The 19,118-nt window shown below is 40.9% G+C and overlaps 1 protein-coding gene across 9 annotated transcripts in view; it reads right to left on the bottom strand.

Annotated features, from left to right (window-relative positions):
• Positions 1–9,375: 9,375 nt before the first annotated feature.
• Positions 9,376–19,118, bottom strand: part of sipa1l1 (signal-induced proliferation-associated 1 like 1) — a 103,606-nt gene continuing 93,863 nt past the window's right edge. For all 9 annotated transcript variants that reach the window (XM_074614752.1, XM_074614753.1, XM_074614747.1 and 6 more), the window contains 4 exons: positions 18,823–18,993; positions 18,482–18,593; positions 16,848–16,926; positions 9,376–14,303 (listed from right to left, as the gene is read on the bottom strand). In XM_074614752.1, the coding sequence (XP_074470853.1) occupies positions 14,160–14,303; positions 16,848–16,926; positions 18,482–18,593; positions 18,823–18,993 (506 nt within the window). In that variant the 3' untranslated portion in view covers positions 9,376–14,159. The remainder of the gene's footprint in view (positions 14,304–16,847; positions 16,927–18,481; positions 18,594–18,822; positions 18,994–19,118) is intronic.

The raw sequence follows: 19,118 nt of genomic DNA, 5'->3' as shown, positions 1-19,118 counted from the left end.
AACATGAATGCATTCACAAGTTAATTATCTCAGGAGTCGTTTTCTCAAGATAACGAGTTCATTATTTAATTAGCTGATGAAAGAGAAAGGTGGTTTGGTTGAGATAACAACAAGATCAACCTGTTATCAACATGAGATAATTAATTCATTATCCAGAGATAACAGTATTAAAAACAACAACCCTCGGCGTTCATACTTTAGTGGTTTTGTATCTCAAATGATCTGAGACATTTAGACAAGTGCACTCACAAACTTCAGGGCCGGCTTCAGGCACAGGCCATATAGGCGGTCGCCTATAGGGCGCCTCCTTCTGGTGGGCGCTGGTCGCTCTCTAAAAAAATGAAATAATGAAATAAAAAAATGCCAATGGGCGCCCTGGATTATTTTCTGCATTGAGGTAATAAATGAACGAATAAAGAAAGAAAGAAAGAAAGAAATACACTTCCCACCCCTGTAACGTAACTCTCATTGTAGTGAAACTGACTAAACACTTTTAAGCCAACAATATTGACCGATTGTTTATTTTTATTGCACAGCATTGTTGAATACTCGATTCTGATTGGTCACTCACGGCATTCTGCGGTCTGTTATTTCTTTATAGCAGACCGTTGCTATGTATAACAGACCGTTGCTATGGGCGCAGTTCTGATGTCGGACTCTGGCGGACCGTTTTTGTGTCAAATTATTTATTTCTTAACTAAGTAGCCGTGTAATAAGCGGGATAATGTGCAGCTAGCGGGTCATTGTTGTGAAATAAACCCCTTCAGGGCTTCGCGTCGTGGTCCTCCCCTCCGTGGCATCACCCTGTCTGGGATTCGTTCACAACAATGACCCGCTAGCTGTACATTATCCCTTACATATTATGATAAATACAGTTATTTCTGAAAATAAAAATCTTAATTTTTGTCTTAAAACCATTGGGAACCGATCAACCCGCCCAGAACCCTAACCCTAGCCCTGTAAACCACAACACACATCACCTAGCGGTCTCCAAATTCGAATTTGGCCTAGGGCCCTGACAAGCTTTATATCCACTGAACGGTAACTCTTCTCCTCATGCACCAAAGCCAATAAACTCCTCAACTATTACTTAAAACTTTCCCCCACGTCCACCTCTTCCCGTCTTTGCAATCTCTCCTAATTTCTCATCTTGAACAGAAGCAGCTCTAAGAGCTCTAAAAGAGATAAACTCTGAGCTGACGGGGACTTTTGGCCGAGTGCATCAAAGCCTCTGATGCAACGATGGACTGAGGGAGGAAACTGGGTGCTTACTGTAGTCAGGAGGTTATACTCCCTCATTATATGTGTGTTGATGCAACCACATTAAAGCATGTCACCACACAGCATGTTTACGGTGACTCGGGCAGCATCTTCTCACTGCTGCTGGTGGAGAGAGACTAAAAATATTTGCTGCCCTAATTCAACGCAACGTTACTGGGACAGAGAGGGAAGTGACAGCGAGCTTCAAAAGCCAGTTTGTTTCTCTCTTTCTCTGCTTTCTCACTTTCATCTGCCGTTTAGTGTGCAAATGAAAAAAAAAAATGAACGTCAATATGCTCACAAATCAATACATGCACTTACCAGCTAACTGTTGTCAAAAACAACATTGATACTAATGGAGCACTCTGGCCTGACAGATTGACATACACACACACACACACACACACACACACACACACACCATGTCTACTAGTAGCCTCCACTCTGGACCGACTGAATTATTGAGCAACAGTAAACAGGAAGAGAGGATCCCACTGGGAAGTGTGTGCGCGTGTGTGTGTGTGTGTGTGTGTGTGTGTGTGTGTGTGTGTGTGTGCGTGTGTGTGTGTGTGTGTGTGTGTGTGGTAAGTGGTTGGGTGGGAGTTGCCCCACATTTGGTTCTCTTTTATTGCTACATGTCTCATGACATGCATTCACACACGCAGGCACGCCCACCCATGTTTGCGTGGTGTGGATCTGTCTGTTAGCATCATGGAAGGATCACTGAACCGGGTCCACTGGGCACAGGATGGTTAGGAGCCCAACGGGCTAGGGAGCCCCGGACAGAGCCTCTGTTTAAGGTTTTTAAAAAAACAAAATGAGACACAAAATAAAAGAGACAGAATATGACCAAAAAGAGACAAATACGACCATAAAGAGACACAAGATAATCAAAGAGACACAAAATAACCAAAAAGAGACAAAAAACAACCAAAAAGGGGCATAAAACGTCTACAAAGGGAAGCAAAACGACCAAAAAGAGACACAAAATAATCAAAGAGACAGAATATTAGCAAAAAGAGACAAATACGACCATAAAGAGACACAAAATAATCAAAGAGACACAAAATAGGACCAAATAGGGGCATAAAACATCTACAAAGACAACCAAAAAGAGATACAAAATAACCAAAAAACGACGAAATACGACCAAAAAGACACAAAATAAACAAACGAGACAAATTACGACCAAAAAGAGAAAAATATGACCAAAAAGGGGTGCAAAATGTCTCCAAAGAGATGCAAAACAACCAAAAAGACACTAAATATGAACAAAAAGAGCCGCAAAATGTCTACAAATAAATGCAAAATGACCAAAAAGAGACACAAAAAGTCCATGAAGAGACGCAAAACATCTACAAAGAGACACAAAACGACCAAAAAGAGACACACAAAAACCAAAGAGACAAAATACGAACAAAAAGGGGCATAAAACGTCTCATGGTTAGCACCCTTTGAGGGTAAGAACTGTATGAAGTATAACTGCATAAGAAGTATAAGAAAGTATTATGAAATAGGATAAATCTACTTTATAATCTGTTCTGAGAAGGGGACCTTCAGTGAGAAAAAAATACACCATAAGTGAAGTAAAAATTGTAAGAAAGGCACACATACTGTAGAACTAATATCCATAATTCATGTAACTAATGTTAGCATTTTAACATACCGAGGTGTAAAATACATAAAATAGACTCTCATTTAATGCTAAACTTGTAAGCTATAGGCTCCTGAATACCCTAAAGATTAAATGGGAGAAAGATTTGTGGAGGAAGGTGCTAGACATAAGTCTTTACATCATCTATATGTGTGAGCCGTGTGGTGATAGAGTTCAACACAGAGCTTCATCTCCACCGGACCGAGTCTCTATCACAACATTGACAACTCAGAGTTAAGCTGTGTGTGGCTCTGCTCCAGAGCAAATCTGCTCCAGTCTGACACAGAACCCGACTCTCACAAAGCCCCCGGGGTGAACATTTACATGAAGATAAAGACAAACATTCAGAATTCATCCACCCATTTTCTGCTGCTTATCTGGGTCTGGGTGCTGGTGGTGGTGGTTCAGTGATAGGGCAAGCTAAGTAGCCCAGATGCCCTGGCTTCTTCCTCCTGCTCCTGCTGGGGGATCCCAAGGCGTTTCCAGGCCAGATGGGATATATATAATCCCTGTGTGTTCTGGGTCTGCCCAGAGGAAATCCTTCCAGCTGGATGTGCCTCCAGAAGCATCCAGGGGGCATCTAATCACACACCCAAACCATCTTAAAGGGGCCATATCATGGAAGAACCTTTTGCAGTGCTTGTGCACATACATTCGGGTATCTGGAGCATGAATGTATTCAGAGAACTGGATACATATAGAGTTGCTCATTGGCGCATGAAGCCTAAATGGCTCGACTTCCATCTGGAAAAGTACCGGGATCGTGGCGGAGTAGCGTCCGAGATGATTGGCGGAGTAGCGTCCGCTCGGTCACAAGACTTGGTCACGGGGTCCCAACGTTACGCCGTCGTAGCGGCTTGCTCTCCAGCCTCGGTCTGGGTCTCTCTCACATGAACGGAGGAAGAGAAATAACTCCGGATTCAGCTATTAGTGCTTTTTACAACTTTAAAAACTTAATGATTTAAATAGAGACTATTAAAGTGTTCGTACTGGGAAGTTGATTCACCTCAAAAAAAACTATCTTCTGAGTTACAGCCGTCTCTTTCCCAATGTAAGTCTATGGGAAAAAGTATTTTTGGGTCCAATGTATCACGTGACTGACATGGAAGTTGCAGTACCGCCATTTGGCTACTGCGAAAGTCCGGATCGACGACCAGCGCACTTCCTTGGGGCTTGATCTGGAGTGGCTACCAACCATAGACTGTATGTAAGAAGTGGCCGTAGTCACCATGACGTCACCCATTGGTTTGTGGTTGGCCGTTTTGAAGCCTCGAGTTCAGCATTTTGGCTGTCGCCATCTTGTTTTTTTGCAACCAGAAGTGACACCAGAGGGTGGAGCCAAGTACAACCAAACACTGTCCCTGGTCCGGCCAAAAGTAACGTAAAAGGGGTACCCCTTGCGTTGGTCCCCGATGCCAAGGGGCACTGACCAAGCGGCGGTACTTGAAGAGTTTGGAGTGAAAATGGAGCGTTTCATACAGAGGTGAATACAGGTATATGCAACCAGACAGTATGAGGAAAATAATGTGTTTTTTGAACATTAAAGCATGTAAACATGTTCTAGTAGAAACCCCAAATACAAGTATGAACCTGGAAATGAGCGTAATGCTGTATATCCTCTTTAACTGTCTCCTATCAATGCAAAAGAGCAGCACTGCAAAAGAAACTCATCTCAGTTGCGTATGTCTGCGATCACTACCCAAATTTCATGACCTAAATCTAAAGGATGGAGCAGGAGGAGGCTGAGTAGGTGGAGGGAGTTTGCATATCAGAAGGGTGAACACTTTTCAGTAAATGAAGAGGTGACTAACAGGAGTTTTTGATGGTTTTATCCACTTCACCTCCGTTTTTTCTACCAAATTAAAACGTTGTTGTTGTTGCATGTGTACACCTACAGAAAGCATTAGGAATAATCACTTTTTATCATGAGGCAGTTCAAGTGTTGCTAATGAACTAATTACAACTTCTCACGATGCTTCACGTCTTATAAAAAGCTTGAGATCAAAAATAGAAAGATGCCAAAGATGTGTCTGTGTCAGCGGGACAGTCTGCTGAACTCACTCACAGCCACCTCAGACAGTGATGCAGACTGACAGGTATATTGTGTAAATCGACAGATCTCCAGCACGATGGGACTGTTCACATCTCGAATGACAGCGCACAACAACAACAAAGCTCGGCCTCTGAAGAACAAAACACCTCTTTCTCTGACTCCCTCCTTGAGAGCCTGATAAGAGACATGAAGGCGTTGTGTGGGCTGCTGGAGAGTGTGGGATAAAAGCATCAAGGGTCCACACACACGACACAAGAGGACGAAGAAGAGATGACCGCATGCTGCCGGTAAACAGAGAGGTTTCAGTCACACGGCAGCAGAGATGAAATGAATATGAAGCCATGTTAGCAATAAAAGTTGACAACCTTCATCTAAATATGTCAAGTAGATCTGTTCCTATTAAGATCTAAAGAGGTTTACGATAATGTGTGCAGAGCTTTTACAGCATTCTTCGTATTATTCTGATATCAAACTGATGGATGTTAGTGTTGCTTTCAGCTCATTCATCTCAGAGTTTCCAGGTCAAATACGTTGTTGATACTATCACATTAAAGTCAGACATTTTCTAATTCTACATAATGACTTTAAACCTGAAACATTTTAGCTGTTGAATTAATTATATATACATTCTTTCCTTTTCTATTCAACTTAGAAATGAAAAGACACTTAACAGAAAAGTTCTTTTATTAAAACGTTTGTATTTATATTTGTGTCTATATGGGTGTTTTCTAAGGTTGGCTCATACAGCAGTTACTGCCGATAATGCCGTGCCGCGGCCCACGTTGGTGGGACCGCGTTGTCAGGGAAGCGTAAATCTTGATTTATGCGGAAAGCTTTTAGCCTCGTTTTTACTTTATGACGGTCGCACGGACATGAGCTGATGTGGAATCGTGACGAGGAAAAGTTTGAATCCTTTATGCTCTGTGCGGGTTTCTCCAAGTTCTCTATTCACTCCGCCCATCCGCATCCGAGTAGTTTGAAAAATGTAGATGTGCAGGGACAAAAAGGGCGAAAACCTGCTGCACGGAAGCGAAGGGCCGCGTCTGACGGTGTGACGTCACTTTGGCCGTGCGGACATCACGACCCTCGCAGATGGGGCAAGCATAAATCAAGTTTAACAGCCACCCTACGGTTCCCCCTAAGTTAAAACTGCTCCGTCAGCACTGTTGTCGCTGTTAGCGCTATTCGCGTTTTTAGCACCGTTAGCCGCTAGCCGCCAGCTCAGACATCTCAGACATCTCAGATGACTGTATGGGTTGTAGCTGCTGCGATAGTGGGCCAATCATACAGTGCATTAAATCAAAGAATGCTTGCTGCGTTTGGCTTCCAGCAAAACCAGACAAATAGTCTTTTTCTTTTTCTAGATCTGAGCACAAAGAGGATCGATCGCAGGTGTCGTTTGACTGGAGATGGTTTCGATACTAAATGGTGCTGGGTTATTTCGGTCGATATACTTTAAAGGTATCAAGTACCGATACTCAGCTCTAATCATGGCTCAGATGCAGTAAACATTCAAAACACAGAAACATGTGCTTCTTTTGCAACCTGTATCCCCCTGAATCCTGGAGATACTGAACGATGGTCTCATGTTAAAACCCATTTAGCTTGTTGCAAATGAACTCTTACAGGCACAAAACCACAGCAGGCTCCAGCTGTCCCTGATCAGACACCAATTTAGGTATCGCACACTTTCTCCTCTGTAGCAAATCCTTGAAAGGAACCCCAGGTGATTCAGCCCACACATTTTTCCACCTGTACAAAGATGACTAATCTGCATTAAACCTCTCCTCCTCTGCAGCCAGACTGCAGTCGCTGCTGCGCCGGCCTCAAACGGCCCCCGAACAATCGCTGCAGGTGGACAGACTGAAACAAGCGCAGGTCAACTCACAGCGGCGGAGGTGACAAACAAAACACAGTCTGATCATAGCTCTCCCAGCTCAACTGCTTGTTTTGTTGCACAAATGAGTCAGATGTTTATTCTTATGACAGTCAGATACATGTGTTGAAGCACTTTAACACTGAAAAAGCCTTGTTTTATTTGGACTGTGAAAGTATTTACTCCTGGGGAATCTGTGCAGGGATTTACTGAGACTTCACAGAGGTAAAGCAGCTTTTCTTTATAATCTCTGCTGACAATCAAAAAGCCTCCGGACAAGACTGTATTATCAATGTGATGATACGGACTATGACAGCTTAGAATAGAGGCAACTTTGACTTTGACTCTTTGTCATGACTTTGAGTGAAACTGTCAATATGGCAGGCTATACATATACTGTACCTTGTTGAGTCCTCTATTGGTCAATTACCTGCAAAAAAACAGAGATGATACTTGTTATTGTTTGGTACCAGGAGAGGGAATATCAATATGAGTGATGTTGCTTTTCTCACTGCACAAGGGTGATTCATTTTAGGATTATTTTAGAATCCATGTCTAAACACAGAAGCATAATAAGGCAAAGTGAGCATGGCTCACATACCCCCACTCACTGCTTGACACCTACTAAAGTAGCGTCCAAAGGTTTTGCCCTTTAGGAACTAATGGAATTAGTCTTTGAGCACAATCTAGCTTGTTATTAGCTCACCTTCCTCAAGACTTCTAACCCCCAAAAGGCACAACTAGACCACACTGTCAACCATCATACCAAATTTGAAGTTCTTAAGTTAAATAGTTTCCGAGTTCTGCTCCAGAAACGAAACGGACCAAAGGACACATGGAGCGCTATACACGTATGTAAGCATCAAAGTTCATTCTTGATTGTGGAAATAGAAGTTGGGAAAAATAACCAAAATTCAAGGTCAATTTACGAGCTTTTTTTCAACTGTATCACACCGGATTGAGTTTGCTCAGTGTTGGATTTGGCGGCATGTAGTGGTGTGTTTGCAGATTGCAACCAACTGAGTACCCCTCCGCTCACTCCTTTCTTTCCAAGACTGCGGTAACGTGAGCCGCCGAGTGCAAAACCGTGGTAACTCGGTTCGCCTCGCTCAGAGGCCATCCTTACCATAATAACACTACTTTAGGAAAACATATTTACGAATATTATAATCCATTTCTGCTAATAGATTCCCCAAATGTTACACACTGGTCCTTTAATACTGAGGCTAAATACACATTACCCATTTATGGCATCAAAAGCAAACATTTATATATACAATAGTCTAAAGCAGCCTTATTTCTACATGATCATAGCTCCTAAAATCACACTTAAGCTCACAACCTGGAAGTGTTCAGTAAGACAGTGACGCAGTGTTGCATGGCTGAGCTTTTCACCCAATGACTTTAGTTCCAGTATAGTGTAACAGTTTAGATTTAGAAAGATCTCTAATCTGTAAAAAAATATCTCTTTCTGCAGTGGTGACCAGCTACTGCATAACGGTGGCAGAAGAAAACAGAGGCGAGGTGGTTTGTGGCTCCGGCTGTGAGAGCAGTTAAATTGCAATCAGGTGAATCAGTGTGATAGAGGAACAATAGGAGCCTGAGGCAGACGCAGCCCAAACCCCAGACCTCTACCCTCTCTAGTTACTCACTGCTAGATACAATCACACATCAGACGCTCTGCAGGAGAAACTAAATCCACGGCCTCTCTCACTGGAAAACATTATGATAGGGATTATTGATAGGGACAGAGCAGGTTAATGAACATCAGTATAAATTACAAGATGTAAACATGTCAAAGTTAGCAAGAATACTAATTTACATAATTTCTGACTAATTATATTGGTTGCTGTTAACCCTGGGGAGGTATAATTATCAGAAAATTACTTTTTTTACCCCCAAATTGAGGTATTTATTAGACATTTTGACAGGTTTTTAAGAAATATTATGCAAAATAAACGTGCATGTTTTTTTTGTTTGCATATTTGGCTTTCATAGCAATTTATTGATCTTAATTGGGGGTTTTTTAGATGCAAAAAATATTCTTTTAATTGCATTTATTAATTTATTTATCATTTTTTAATTATATTTTAAAGATATAGTATTTTCATATATAAACTGTATTTACATTTCATTTATATCATACATATATACCATAATACACACATGTATATTATCAATATTGATCTATTGTATTTTTATCTATGTAATAATTATTTGTACTATAGTGTAAGTACAAGTGAGTACACTATAATAAAATAAAGAATATTAATATTTTATTTTTTAAAAATGTGTTATTTAATATTTAATAATTTCCCAATAATAGCCTATAATAAATATATATATATATATATAAATAAATAATAATATAAGGAATATAAATTAATATAAATAATAAATATAAAAACATAAATAAATATAAATAATAAATAAATTAAAAAATCTTTACTCAAAAACATAAGCAAGAAATCAAGAAAATTAAAAAGCAAGAGCAGTATAGTGCAGAAACACAAACAAATCAACAGCACCACAAATCGATACGGCATTTATTTATTTCAGAAACTTTAATACTGTGATCACTGCAAATGTCTTTTTCATACCTTTACATTTTACAAAGACAATGGATCCGGGATGTAAACAGTATATTTCCAATCCTGTAAAACTTATGGTCCTCTTGAAAACGGTGTGCTTTATCTGCCGTCAGAGCTGATCACTGTACTGTTTGAGTTTGTTCTTCCAGCGGAGAGGAAACCAAACGGATCACGACACGGCCGTGTAAGCCGTGACTCCTCTTCCTCCCCTGCTGCAATCACTAACCTGGCAGGTTGTGCTCGACTGAATACCAGCATCCTCTACAGAACAAACAACATCCAGCCTGCTCTCGTCTGATCAGCGATGCTCGAGGAAAACACGGGTTCAGGTTTTGTTTTTTGAAGTGAATAAAGTCGAGCACCTTCCTCTGTTTGTCAGGAACTGCACTGGCAGGAAAACAACGGAGCAACATCCAAGACAAAGATTGCACAGGGATGGATCAATTCACCCTTCTCATCCAAAAAACCTGTCAACACAATCCTTTTTATAAAACATTGTGCAAAGGTTCTTAGAAATAAAAAGATATTACAAAATGGAACATTTGAACATCTGAACATTCACATTTCCCTCTGAAAAGCACCAAAAAACAACTGTAAAATAACTTTCACACTGGAGTAACTGCTGTGTGTGTGTGTGTTTATGTCTTTGAATAAAACTGTATCGAACATCCAACTCGATGCACACTTTTAAAGATGCGAGCAAAACATCTGCACTGCACAGTTTGTCATTTGGCCATACTTCATTTGAAAATACAAAAAACTAGAGCACTTTCCATGTACAATAAAATACGAAACATTACCCATTAGTCATCATTTAAGCATCGACGAGCTGTGGTTCTGGTGCTCGAAACAACTTACAGTCAAAACATCCTGGATCTCTGCCTATAGAACTCAGATTATCGGTATATTTGGAGGATTTCACATTAGTGGATGACGACCAGACTGCTTTACACAACTGGCCAACTTGTTAAAACAACCAAATCTGAGGAAAACAACTGTCACCTGGTGTTATTATAATCCACAGAGGCTCTTAAAACAGAACCTATTTTCATCCATTTGTTAAGAGTTCACTCGCCTCCCTGCAAAACTGCAGAGCTGAGTGTCCGTTATAGTAAACATCACATTTCTTTAGTTTATAATCTCTTTACATTCAGACCAGGGTGCCGTTTTGTGCTTTACGCTGCCGGGTTTTAATTGCATCAATTTAAGATGCAAATTTACTCTTTTTCATGAAAAGGGGGGAGGAAGGATTTAAGGCTTATATTACACCACGTTTGTGAACAGTGACCTGAAATAACCCCAACACAGACACCTGGCTGGGGAAATAGCTTTCCTGCTTTAGTTGTAAGTAGCTTTGTGATTTAGGGGAACATTTCATCCAATACGCTCTGACTACAGGCGCCAGCTGCCCTGAAAGATATACTGCATGCAACTGAAGGCAAAGGCACACACTAGGGCTGTCCCCAATACCGCTTCTGGGGCTTCGGTAAGTGATATTCGAAGGTATTCGAAGCTTCTCTTTGCGGCGCGGCGCGGTGTTTGTCCGTCACACACGCACCTCTACACACAGCAATATTCGTCCGAGAATAACTAATAATAATGTTGTGTGATTATTCCTTATTTCATGGGCTATTTTGGGATTTATACATTATTATAGACAGGCAAAGTCCCGTCCCTTCCGGTGGACCACCATGGGACCTTATTTCGGAAAAAATATGTCAACACGAGACAAATCATTTTTGATCCCGTTTGAATTGCGCCATGAATCACACATATGATGTTTGTCAATTTAAAAAGGTAATTTTGCAAGTCAAGAAAGTTGCAGTTTGCCTCTTGACCACCGTACATATTTTTTTTCCAAGGGGAGGGGCTTCGCCTCTCTATAGCATACTTATATATATAAATATATATTAGGGCTGTCAAAGTTAACGCGATAACACATTAACGCAATTGATCTTTCGGAGGTTGTAGCAGGCTCAGTTTTAAAGCTAGAGTGAAGATAAAGGCATCATATGAAACTAGAAAACCTAAAGAATCCATTGGTACCAACCATGTCATACTGACTTGTTGTGAAGGAGGATAAATAACGCTCCAAAGTTACGCTAAATTTTGGTGAGGAAAAACTGGCGTGGCCATTTTCAAAGGGGTCCTTTGACCTCTGACCTCCAGATATGTGAATGAAAATGGGTTCTATGGGTACCCACGAGTCTCCCCTTTACAGACATGCCCACTTTATGATAATCACATGCAGTTTGGGGCAAGTCATAGTCAAGTCAGCACCCTGACACACTGACAGCTGGTGTTGCCTGTTGGGCTGCAGTTTGCCATGTTATGATTTGAGCATATTGTTTTATGCTAAATGCAGTACCTGTGAGGGTTTCTGGACAATATCTGTCATTGTTTTGTGTTGTTAATTGATTTCCAATAATAAATATATACACACATTTGCATAAAGCAACATATGTTCCCACTCCCATCTTGATAAGAGTATTAAATACTTGACAAATCTCCCTTTAAGGTACATTTTGAACAGATAAAAAATGTGCGATTCAATATTTTAATCGATTGACAGCCCTAATACACATATATATAAAAAAACTAAACGAAGTATTTGAATATCGATTTGGAGGTTGATTACCATGGCAACGGTCAAAGCTTCGAAGTATTCGGGTCAGCCCTAGCACACACACACACATTTCCATACACGACTTCACACACTCTGGTCCCTGTCTGGAGGCTTATTATTCATACGAACAAGAGAAAGCAGCAGATTCCCCCGTAAAGACATTTATGAGGTCTACAACTGTGACTATGATTAAAACTAGTGTGTGTGTGTGTGTGTTACCAGGTGTGTTTATTTTTCTGGATGTAGAAGAAGAAGAGCCTTTCCCTTTCATCTGCTCCCCAGGTGCTGTTTCAAAGGCACGTCCCTGCTCTGCCTGGGAGTAAATGACCAAAATAAGTGACTGTAGGCACGGCTGGATAGACTGATGTACATTCACACTATGACAACACACACTGCCACCGGTACAGTAAGTAGCTCCTTTCTTATCATGGAGATTTTAACCATATAAGTTTGTTTTTAATTACTTTCTCCTCACGTTCCCAACTTTATACTGAACCTGAGGAAAACTATCAATTTAAAACACGTACAAGTACACCTAAAGTCTGCTCCCTTTTTATCAAAAATCAACCTTTTGATTGTCTCTCGAAGCTGGCTTATCATTGTTCTTCCTGTTCTGTTTGTGTGTTTGGCCTCCCGGTCGACTGATTGTTGAAGAGGCGGTGGGAAAAATACAGAGTGACTGGCAGCACATTTAATAATCATGACATTTCCACTGGTCACCACTAGAGGGCACTGTTAAGCAACACGACAGCAGGCTCGGGCACCACGAAATACAACAGAATACAGAAGAAAAAAGCATATAGTTTCGCCGGAATTAAGAAAGAAAGCCATTTAAATAATAATATCGCTAGTGACCTTTTTCTTGAGGAACTAAACACTGATGTCAGTTGTACTGTACGAACAGAACAACTTATTTATTGGAATTATAATACAAGGAAATAAATTAAACCTGGGAAAAATAACTTTTCCCTCCCAAAAAAATGTCATTCCTTATCAGCTGGCTCTCTGTATTTCCAGATGGTAGGATGGTGGAGTCCTCTCTTTCCCAAAGCTTGACTGCTTTAATGGAAGAAGATGGAGTCTTTTAATTAAATCTTTTCCCAAGTCGAACTTCTTCCCAGAGCAAACTCTCCCTTTTGTTTTTAAAGAGTCCTGACTTCTTCCTATTGCTTTTAAGACACATACAATTGGGATGGAGCAAAGCACTCTGGATATCAGTCATGTTTAATGGCTTATAAATATACTCCTCTGTCAGGGGTTTGTGCTGTAGAGACAGACGGGACGCTGTAATCCAGATCTGAGGGAAAAAAAACTGTACAAATCCGTGTTTCCCTTCTCTTCAGAGACGACCTGCTTCCACGATGACCCTTCACTGGTCCTTACACTCCATTTACATGTGAAGGAAATGAAAACGTCTCCTGTGTCCAGCTGTCTTGAGGCTTCAGATTCATTATGTTTGTGTTATAGCAAACTCCAAAGTGGCAGGGCTGGCAGATTTGTTGTCGTACCTGTCTGACGTCGCATGGCGTGGATGTCTCTGCTACCCTGTGCTGTGGCGGGTTCGGTTTGGCACTAAAGACTCACCTTTCAGAGAAGCTGGGCAACGTTAGAAAAAAAAGGAGGAAAAGGCCAGATATGGACTGTAGGTTGTCTCTAAAAAGGAGAAGCATCCACTGAGAGAGCATGGCAGGGGGAGTCTGGTGTGCTTACATCAGGGAGAGGCAACGCTGACCTCTTGAGAAAGAGGAGGGAGGGGGAGAGCTTCCTCTTTGTTGGCAATTTTGCAAAAACAATTTTGGCACAGCGAGATGAGAGAAAGATCAATTCAGCAACGCTCTCTCTGGAGAGTAGAGGTCAGTCCTTCATTATCTGATAAACAACTTTTATCTTGAGTCTCATCCTGAGAAGTTTACAGAGGGGTCTGTGGAGGCCGGTCGACAATATTACCCGCTGATGCTTGAAGCCAATGGAAGATGGTCGAAAGTTTTCTTGCGCTCAATTTCTTCTTCCCCCCTTTTCTGCCTCTCCGTCCAGACTGTGTGTGCTGATGTATGCGTTTGTGTTCATGCGTGCGTGAGTTAAAATATGCAGGTGCGGAGTCAGTTCATGTCGATGGTGTTGAAGACCCACTCTGTGAACTTCTTGAGCTTGGCGGCGGAGGTCTGCGACTCCTCCTGCAGTCTCTGGTTGTCCTCCCACAGCCTCTTGATCTGACCCTGAAGTCTCTGCTTCTCCTCTCGCTCCTGTGGAGAAAAAGGTTGGGGAAAATGAATACCAGTTATTAAGCTGTTAAAGGGATAGTTCAGGTGTTTTGAAGTGGGGTTGTATGAGGTGCTTATCCACTGTCAGTGTATTACCTACAGTAGATGATGGTTTGCACGCCCACAGCATTTAGAAGCAGACAGGAGTTACCGCACAGGAGCAAAGAAATGTACTGCTGTGGACCGGGCTGGCAGCAAAATGTATTTTAGCCACCTAAAAAATCAATATCAATTTAAGTGTACACTATATTTAGAATATTTTCACAGCTTTACCTTGCCGTGAGACAGCCCGTTTCCTACGCTGTATCCATCGATGCTCTCGCTAAAGCCACCAGACTCCATTGAAAATATCTGTAATTTTACCTCCCAGAATACAGGGGTTGCTGGTCTACCGCTGCCTCGATCAGTTAGTTTGTTTGTGTTATTGTGTAACTTTGGTGAATCGGAACTAACCAAAGTCACACAATAACACAAACAAACTAACCGATCGAGGCAGCGGTTTGTGTTATTGTGTAACTTTGGTGAATCGGAACTAACCAAAGTCACACAATAACACAAACAAACTAACCGATCGAGGCAGCGGTTGACCAGCAACTTCCGTGTTCTGCTAAGTAAAATTATTGTTTTTTTCAATGGAGTCTGGTGGCTTTGGTGAGAGCATAGATAACGGCTTCAGCTCCCCGTTGGAAACAAAGACTCTAAAGTTGTCTGACAGCAAGGTAAACCTGCAAAAATATTCTAAATATAGCATACACTTAAACTGATATTTATTATTTTAGGTGGCTAAAATACTTTATCCTGACAGCCCCGTCCACAGCAGTACTTTGCTTTGCTTCCGTACAGTAACTCCTGTGTTTCTCCAAACTGGGGGCGTGCTGACCACCATCTACTGTAGGTAATACACTGACTATGGATAAGTTTCTTATACAACCCCACTTCAAAACACACAAACTATCACTTTAACATAGGAAAAAACAATAATGGAATGAGTGTCCAAACACTCCAGAGTCGACGTAAACACTTTACTGTGTGTGTATAAATATAATAAACAGTGTTTAGTGTTTACATAAACATCTCAGGTCTGCAGACAGTGAGTCACACTAGAAGGGAACTTGAGGGCTTAGTGGGTAGATTTTATCAGTTGACATTTTGAACCCGCCAAAAAGCACAACAAAAGTAAATCCCTCGTTGGGTTGCATGAACATAAACATCGAGGCACTTTAAGAAAACAAGTGAAACTGTGGGGAGTTTGGCTTCATGCCGTCAGTCAGCTTGGAGCTGATTGCTTCTGGCTCCAGGAGTTGAGAGTGAAGCATATTAGTTTTTCCTGGTGTCAAACTCATCTACTGCTATTTACTCAAAAATATTAAAATGCAGACAGCTTTCCAGTATTTCACAGACAGAAGAGAACTTACTGAGAATTGCGTAAGAAATAAATCACAACCAGACTGCAGCAATGTTGAAACTCTTCACTGTTGAGAGCTCAGAGTAGTTAACGGCTCACAAAGTCTGCAACTAACGGCTAAAACTTTTAAAAAAGTGCAGAGGTAACAGCAGACGACCTTTCAGCTTCCACTCCTGTCAGCTAAAAAGTAAGTGACAGCATTGAAAACATTGATGCTGCCTTTATAAGTAGAATTAGGTTTGAATATGGATCCACCTGAAGACTTTTAGGAGTAAGTGAATATGATATTTGTAGCATAAATCAGGCAGTTCTCATACATCGTTCGTAGCTATACCTACGAAACGTAATGCACTGTAATTCGCACATATCCCACAAAATCAATTTGTATGTAAATATAGGAGTAATAAACGGCGCTTAGGGAGGAGGTCATGGTGGATGAGTGGGTTAAAAAACACCGGATTTTGGTCCAGGAGACCGGCGTTCGTTCCCCGTGTGAAACCAGAAGTCAACGTTGATTTATTCGTCACGAAAGTTTCGTACTTAAACCACAAACCACGATCTTTCCCTAAACCTAACTAAGTAGTTTTGTTGCCTAAAGATAAGTGTGTGAAATGCATCACACACACAGGCGTCTAAGGCAAGCAACACATCTCTTTTACCACAGTGTGAAACAGTGGAAGTGGAAGTGGCTGAAATATTGATACAAATTGGAAAAAGTCTGTTTGAGTGGATGGGAAACCATTTGAGTTCATTAGTTTAAATGATTCTTATAAGAATACAAGAGCAAAATTAAACCGCTGAACTCCTTCCAGGTGATTTTTGAAGTGAAAATAATAGCTGGAGTGATTGCAGTGAAATCTGAGTCAGCATTTAACAACGATCAGCAGCACAGTGGAACCAAATAACAGCGGCAGCGCTCAACTGCTGACTGTGTGTTTTCTATTGAAGACAAAATATGTATTTACACCCCCAGCTTCCTGTTCCAGTGTATGCAAATTAACTGTGGCCTTCATCCCTACTGGCACTTGAATAGAGAAGGGGAGCCAGAGGATTATCTTTTAGCACAACACAGAGTGCAGACTAAAGTTCTTTATACACTGCAACAAAAACAACTAACCCACCTTCTTCAGATCCTCCTGGAGCATCTTCACCATGGCCTCCAGCTTGGTGACCTTCCTCTCCAGCCCTATGTGACCTTCACTGTGGACCAGACAGAAACACAAAGGAAGCCTCGTTAACACAGGCAGTAATAGAGAGCCGATATATTCAATGATGACCTCAAGACTCACTGCAGAAGCATGAGTGAACACGGTTTACACTACGATGAGATTTCATCTGTTTTATATCATATTAAAGTGAATATCTGTGGGTTTTGGACAAAACAAGACATTTAAAGACAACACCTTGGACTTTGAGGAACTGGGATGGACCTTTTTCACTATTTTCTGACATTTTACAAATGATTAATCTATTAATCTAGAAAATAATTGATATTATAAAAATGAAAATGTTGTTGCAGCCCCTAACACACAGTTGCTTCTGTTTGCACTTTCTAGTTAGATGCTAAACTGCATCCTGTACTGGTACTTATTGCATGCAATGACATTGAAGTTGCATCCAATCTAATCTAATATGACACCAAAGGACTTGCATTTTTCATTTATTTAAAATGTATTTAACCAGCAAAAGCCTCTTGAGATTAAAAAGCTCCTTTACAAGAGTGTCCTGGCCAAGACAGACAGACAGACAGACAGCAGCACATTAAACTAAGTTTAAGACATATACAACATATAACAGTTACAGACAATAAAATAAAAAAAAAAACAGAATAAATATACCAAAATAAGACTGAGGTCAGATCCAGGATGGATCACATAGGGGCAAAGTACCTTCCTCCAACTCCTTCAATCTATTTTTGAAAACACTTAAAGAGACCAGCTCTTCTAGACCAAAAACAATCTGTAACGAATCAAGCTGCAAGAGCAGCATACCTGCTGTACAGTAAAAGCCCTTTTTCCCATTTCAAGAAAGACATTGGGGACAGATAGTAAGTCTTGTGAATATGTCACAGAGCAGAGACGGTAACTTCCAGCATTTTTCAGATGGATAAATTGACATAGATAAGAAGGAAACAAGTTAAAGGTCCCATATCGGGCTCATTTTCAGGTTCATACTTGTATTTTGTGTTTCTAATAGAACATGTTTACATGCTGTAATGTTCAAAAAATACATTATTTTCCTCATACTGTCTGTCTAAATATACCTGTTCTTACCCTCTGTATGAAACGCTCAGTTTTAGTGCATTTCAATAGAATTGCAACAGAATTGCGTTGCTAGGCAACAGTTTGGGTCCATGTTTACTTCCTGTCAGCTGATGTTATTCACATACACTGCAACAGGAAATAAACTGGGACACATTTTGAATGTTTATGTTTAAAACCGTGTAATGGTCTAAATATTGTATATTTGTGACATCACAAATGGACAGAAATCCTAACGGCTTGTTTCAAACGCGCAGTTTCTTAATACGGGCTGTGTGTATTTCTCTGTATATTGAGCGTTTTAATAGTTTAACAGTATTTATATAGCACTTAAACCTGCTTTATAATGTACAAGACCTGAAAATCTCACCTTTTACAATATGGGACCTCTAAGAATATTAGCTGTATAATTTTAAATACAGGAGCTACACAATGAGAAGACTCATTGAAGTAGAAGTGCAACACTAGAGCGTACAGTAAGGGTGTGTTGTTACCTAGATGAGGGCCGTGACAGCGGAGCAGGCTGCAGCTCTATGTGGGGCTGTTGGGGACTGGAGGCACCGCTGCTTCGGTGGTTTGAATCTCCAAACACGTAACTTCTCTGGACTGGAAGGAGAGAGAAATGGACAAAAGGTGAAAACAAGTCAAGTTACAAATACACAGAATCAGCAACAAGTGCAGGTAGATGAATGATGAATAAAAAAAAATGCCTTTAACTGAAAATATAGGTAAGTCTATTCATATTGTAAAATACATACATACATGGTGTTAACACTTTACTTAATTTACACTTGTGCAAAGGAGATAAAAGAAAAAAACGTGTGCACTGTAATACCATAGTGTGTGTTTCTTTCACTCTCGAAGGTGTTGGCCACATCCACCAGGTGAGTCCACTCTAGGGGGCTGTCCCTGTCCTGAGACGGGAGGGGCATCAGCTCCTGAGGGAGGGGTCCACGGTGACGCTCCACCAAATCCACCAATGAGGTGTCGGATGCTGAAAGGTCGCCTGGAAACAGAAAAGAATTGAATGTAAAATTATCGTTTCTATGGGTGTTGTGTGTTTTCAATCAAAAGGGGGCAGCAGATACACATCTGGAACATTAGCTAAATCAGATGTATCACACGCTCATT

This window comes from Sebastes fasciatus, chromosome 18, assembly GCF_043250625.1.
Source record: "Sebastes fasciatus isolate fSebFas1 chromosome 18, fSebFas1.pri, whole genome shotgun sequence".
NCBI lineage: Eukaryota > Metazoa > Chordata > Actinopteri > Perciformes > Sebastidae > Sebastes > Sebastes fasciatus.
Note: the sequence above shows the minus strand (reverse complement) of the source record. Positions and strands in the feature narration are given on the sequence as shown.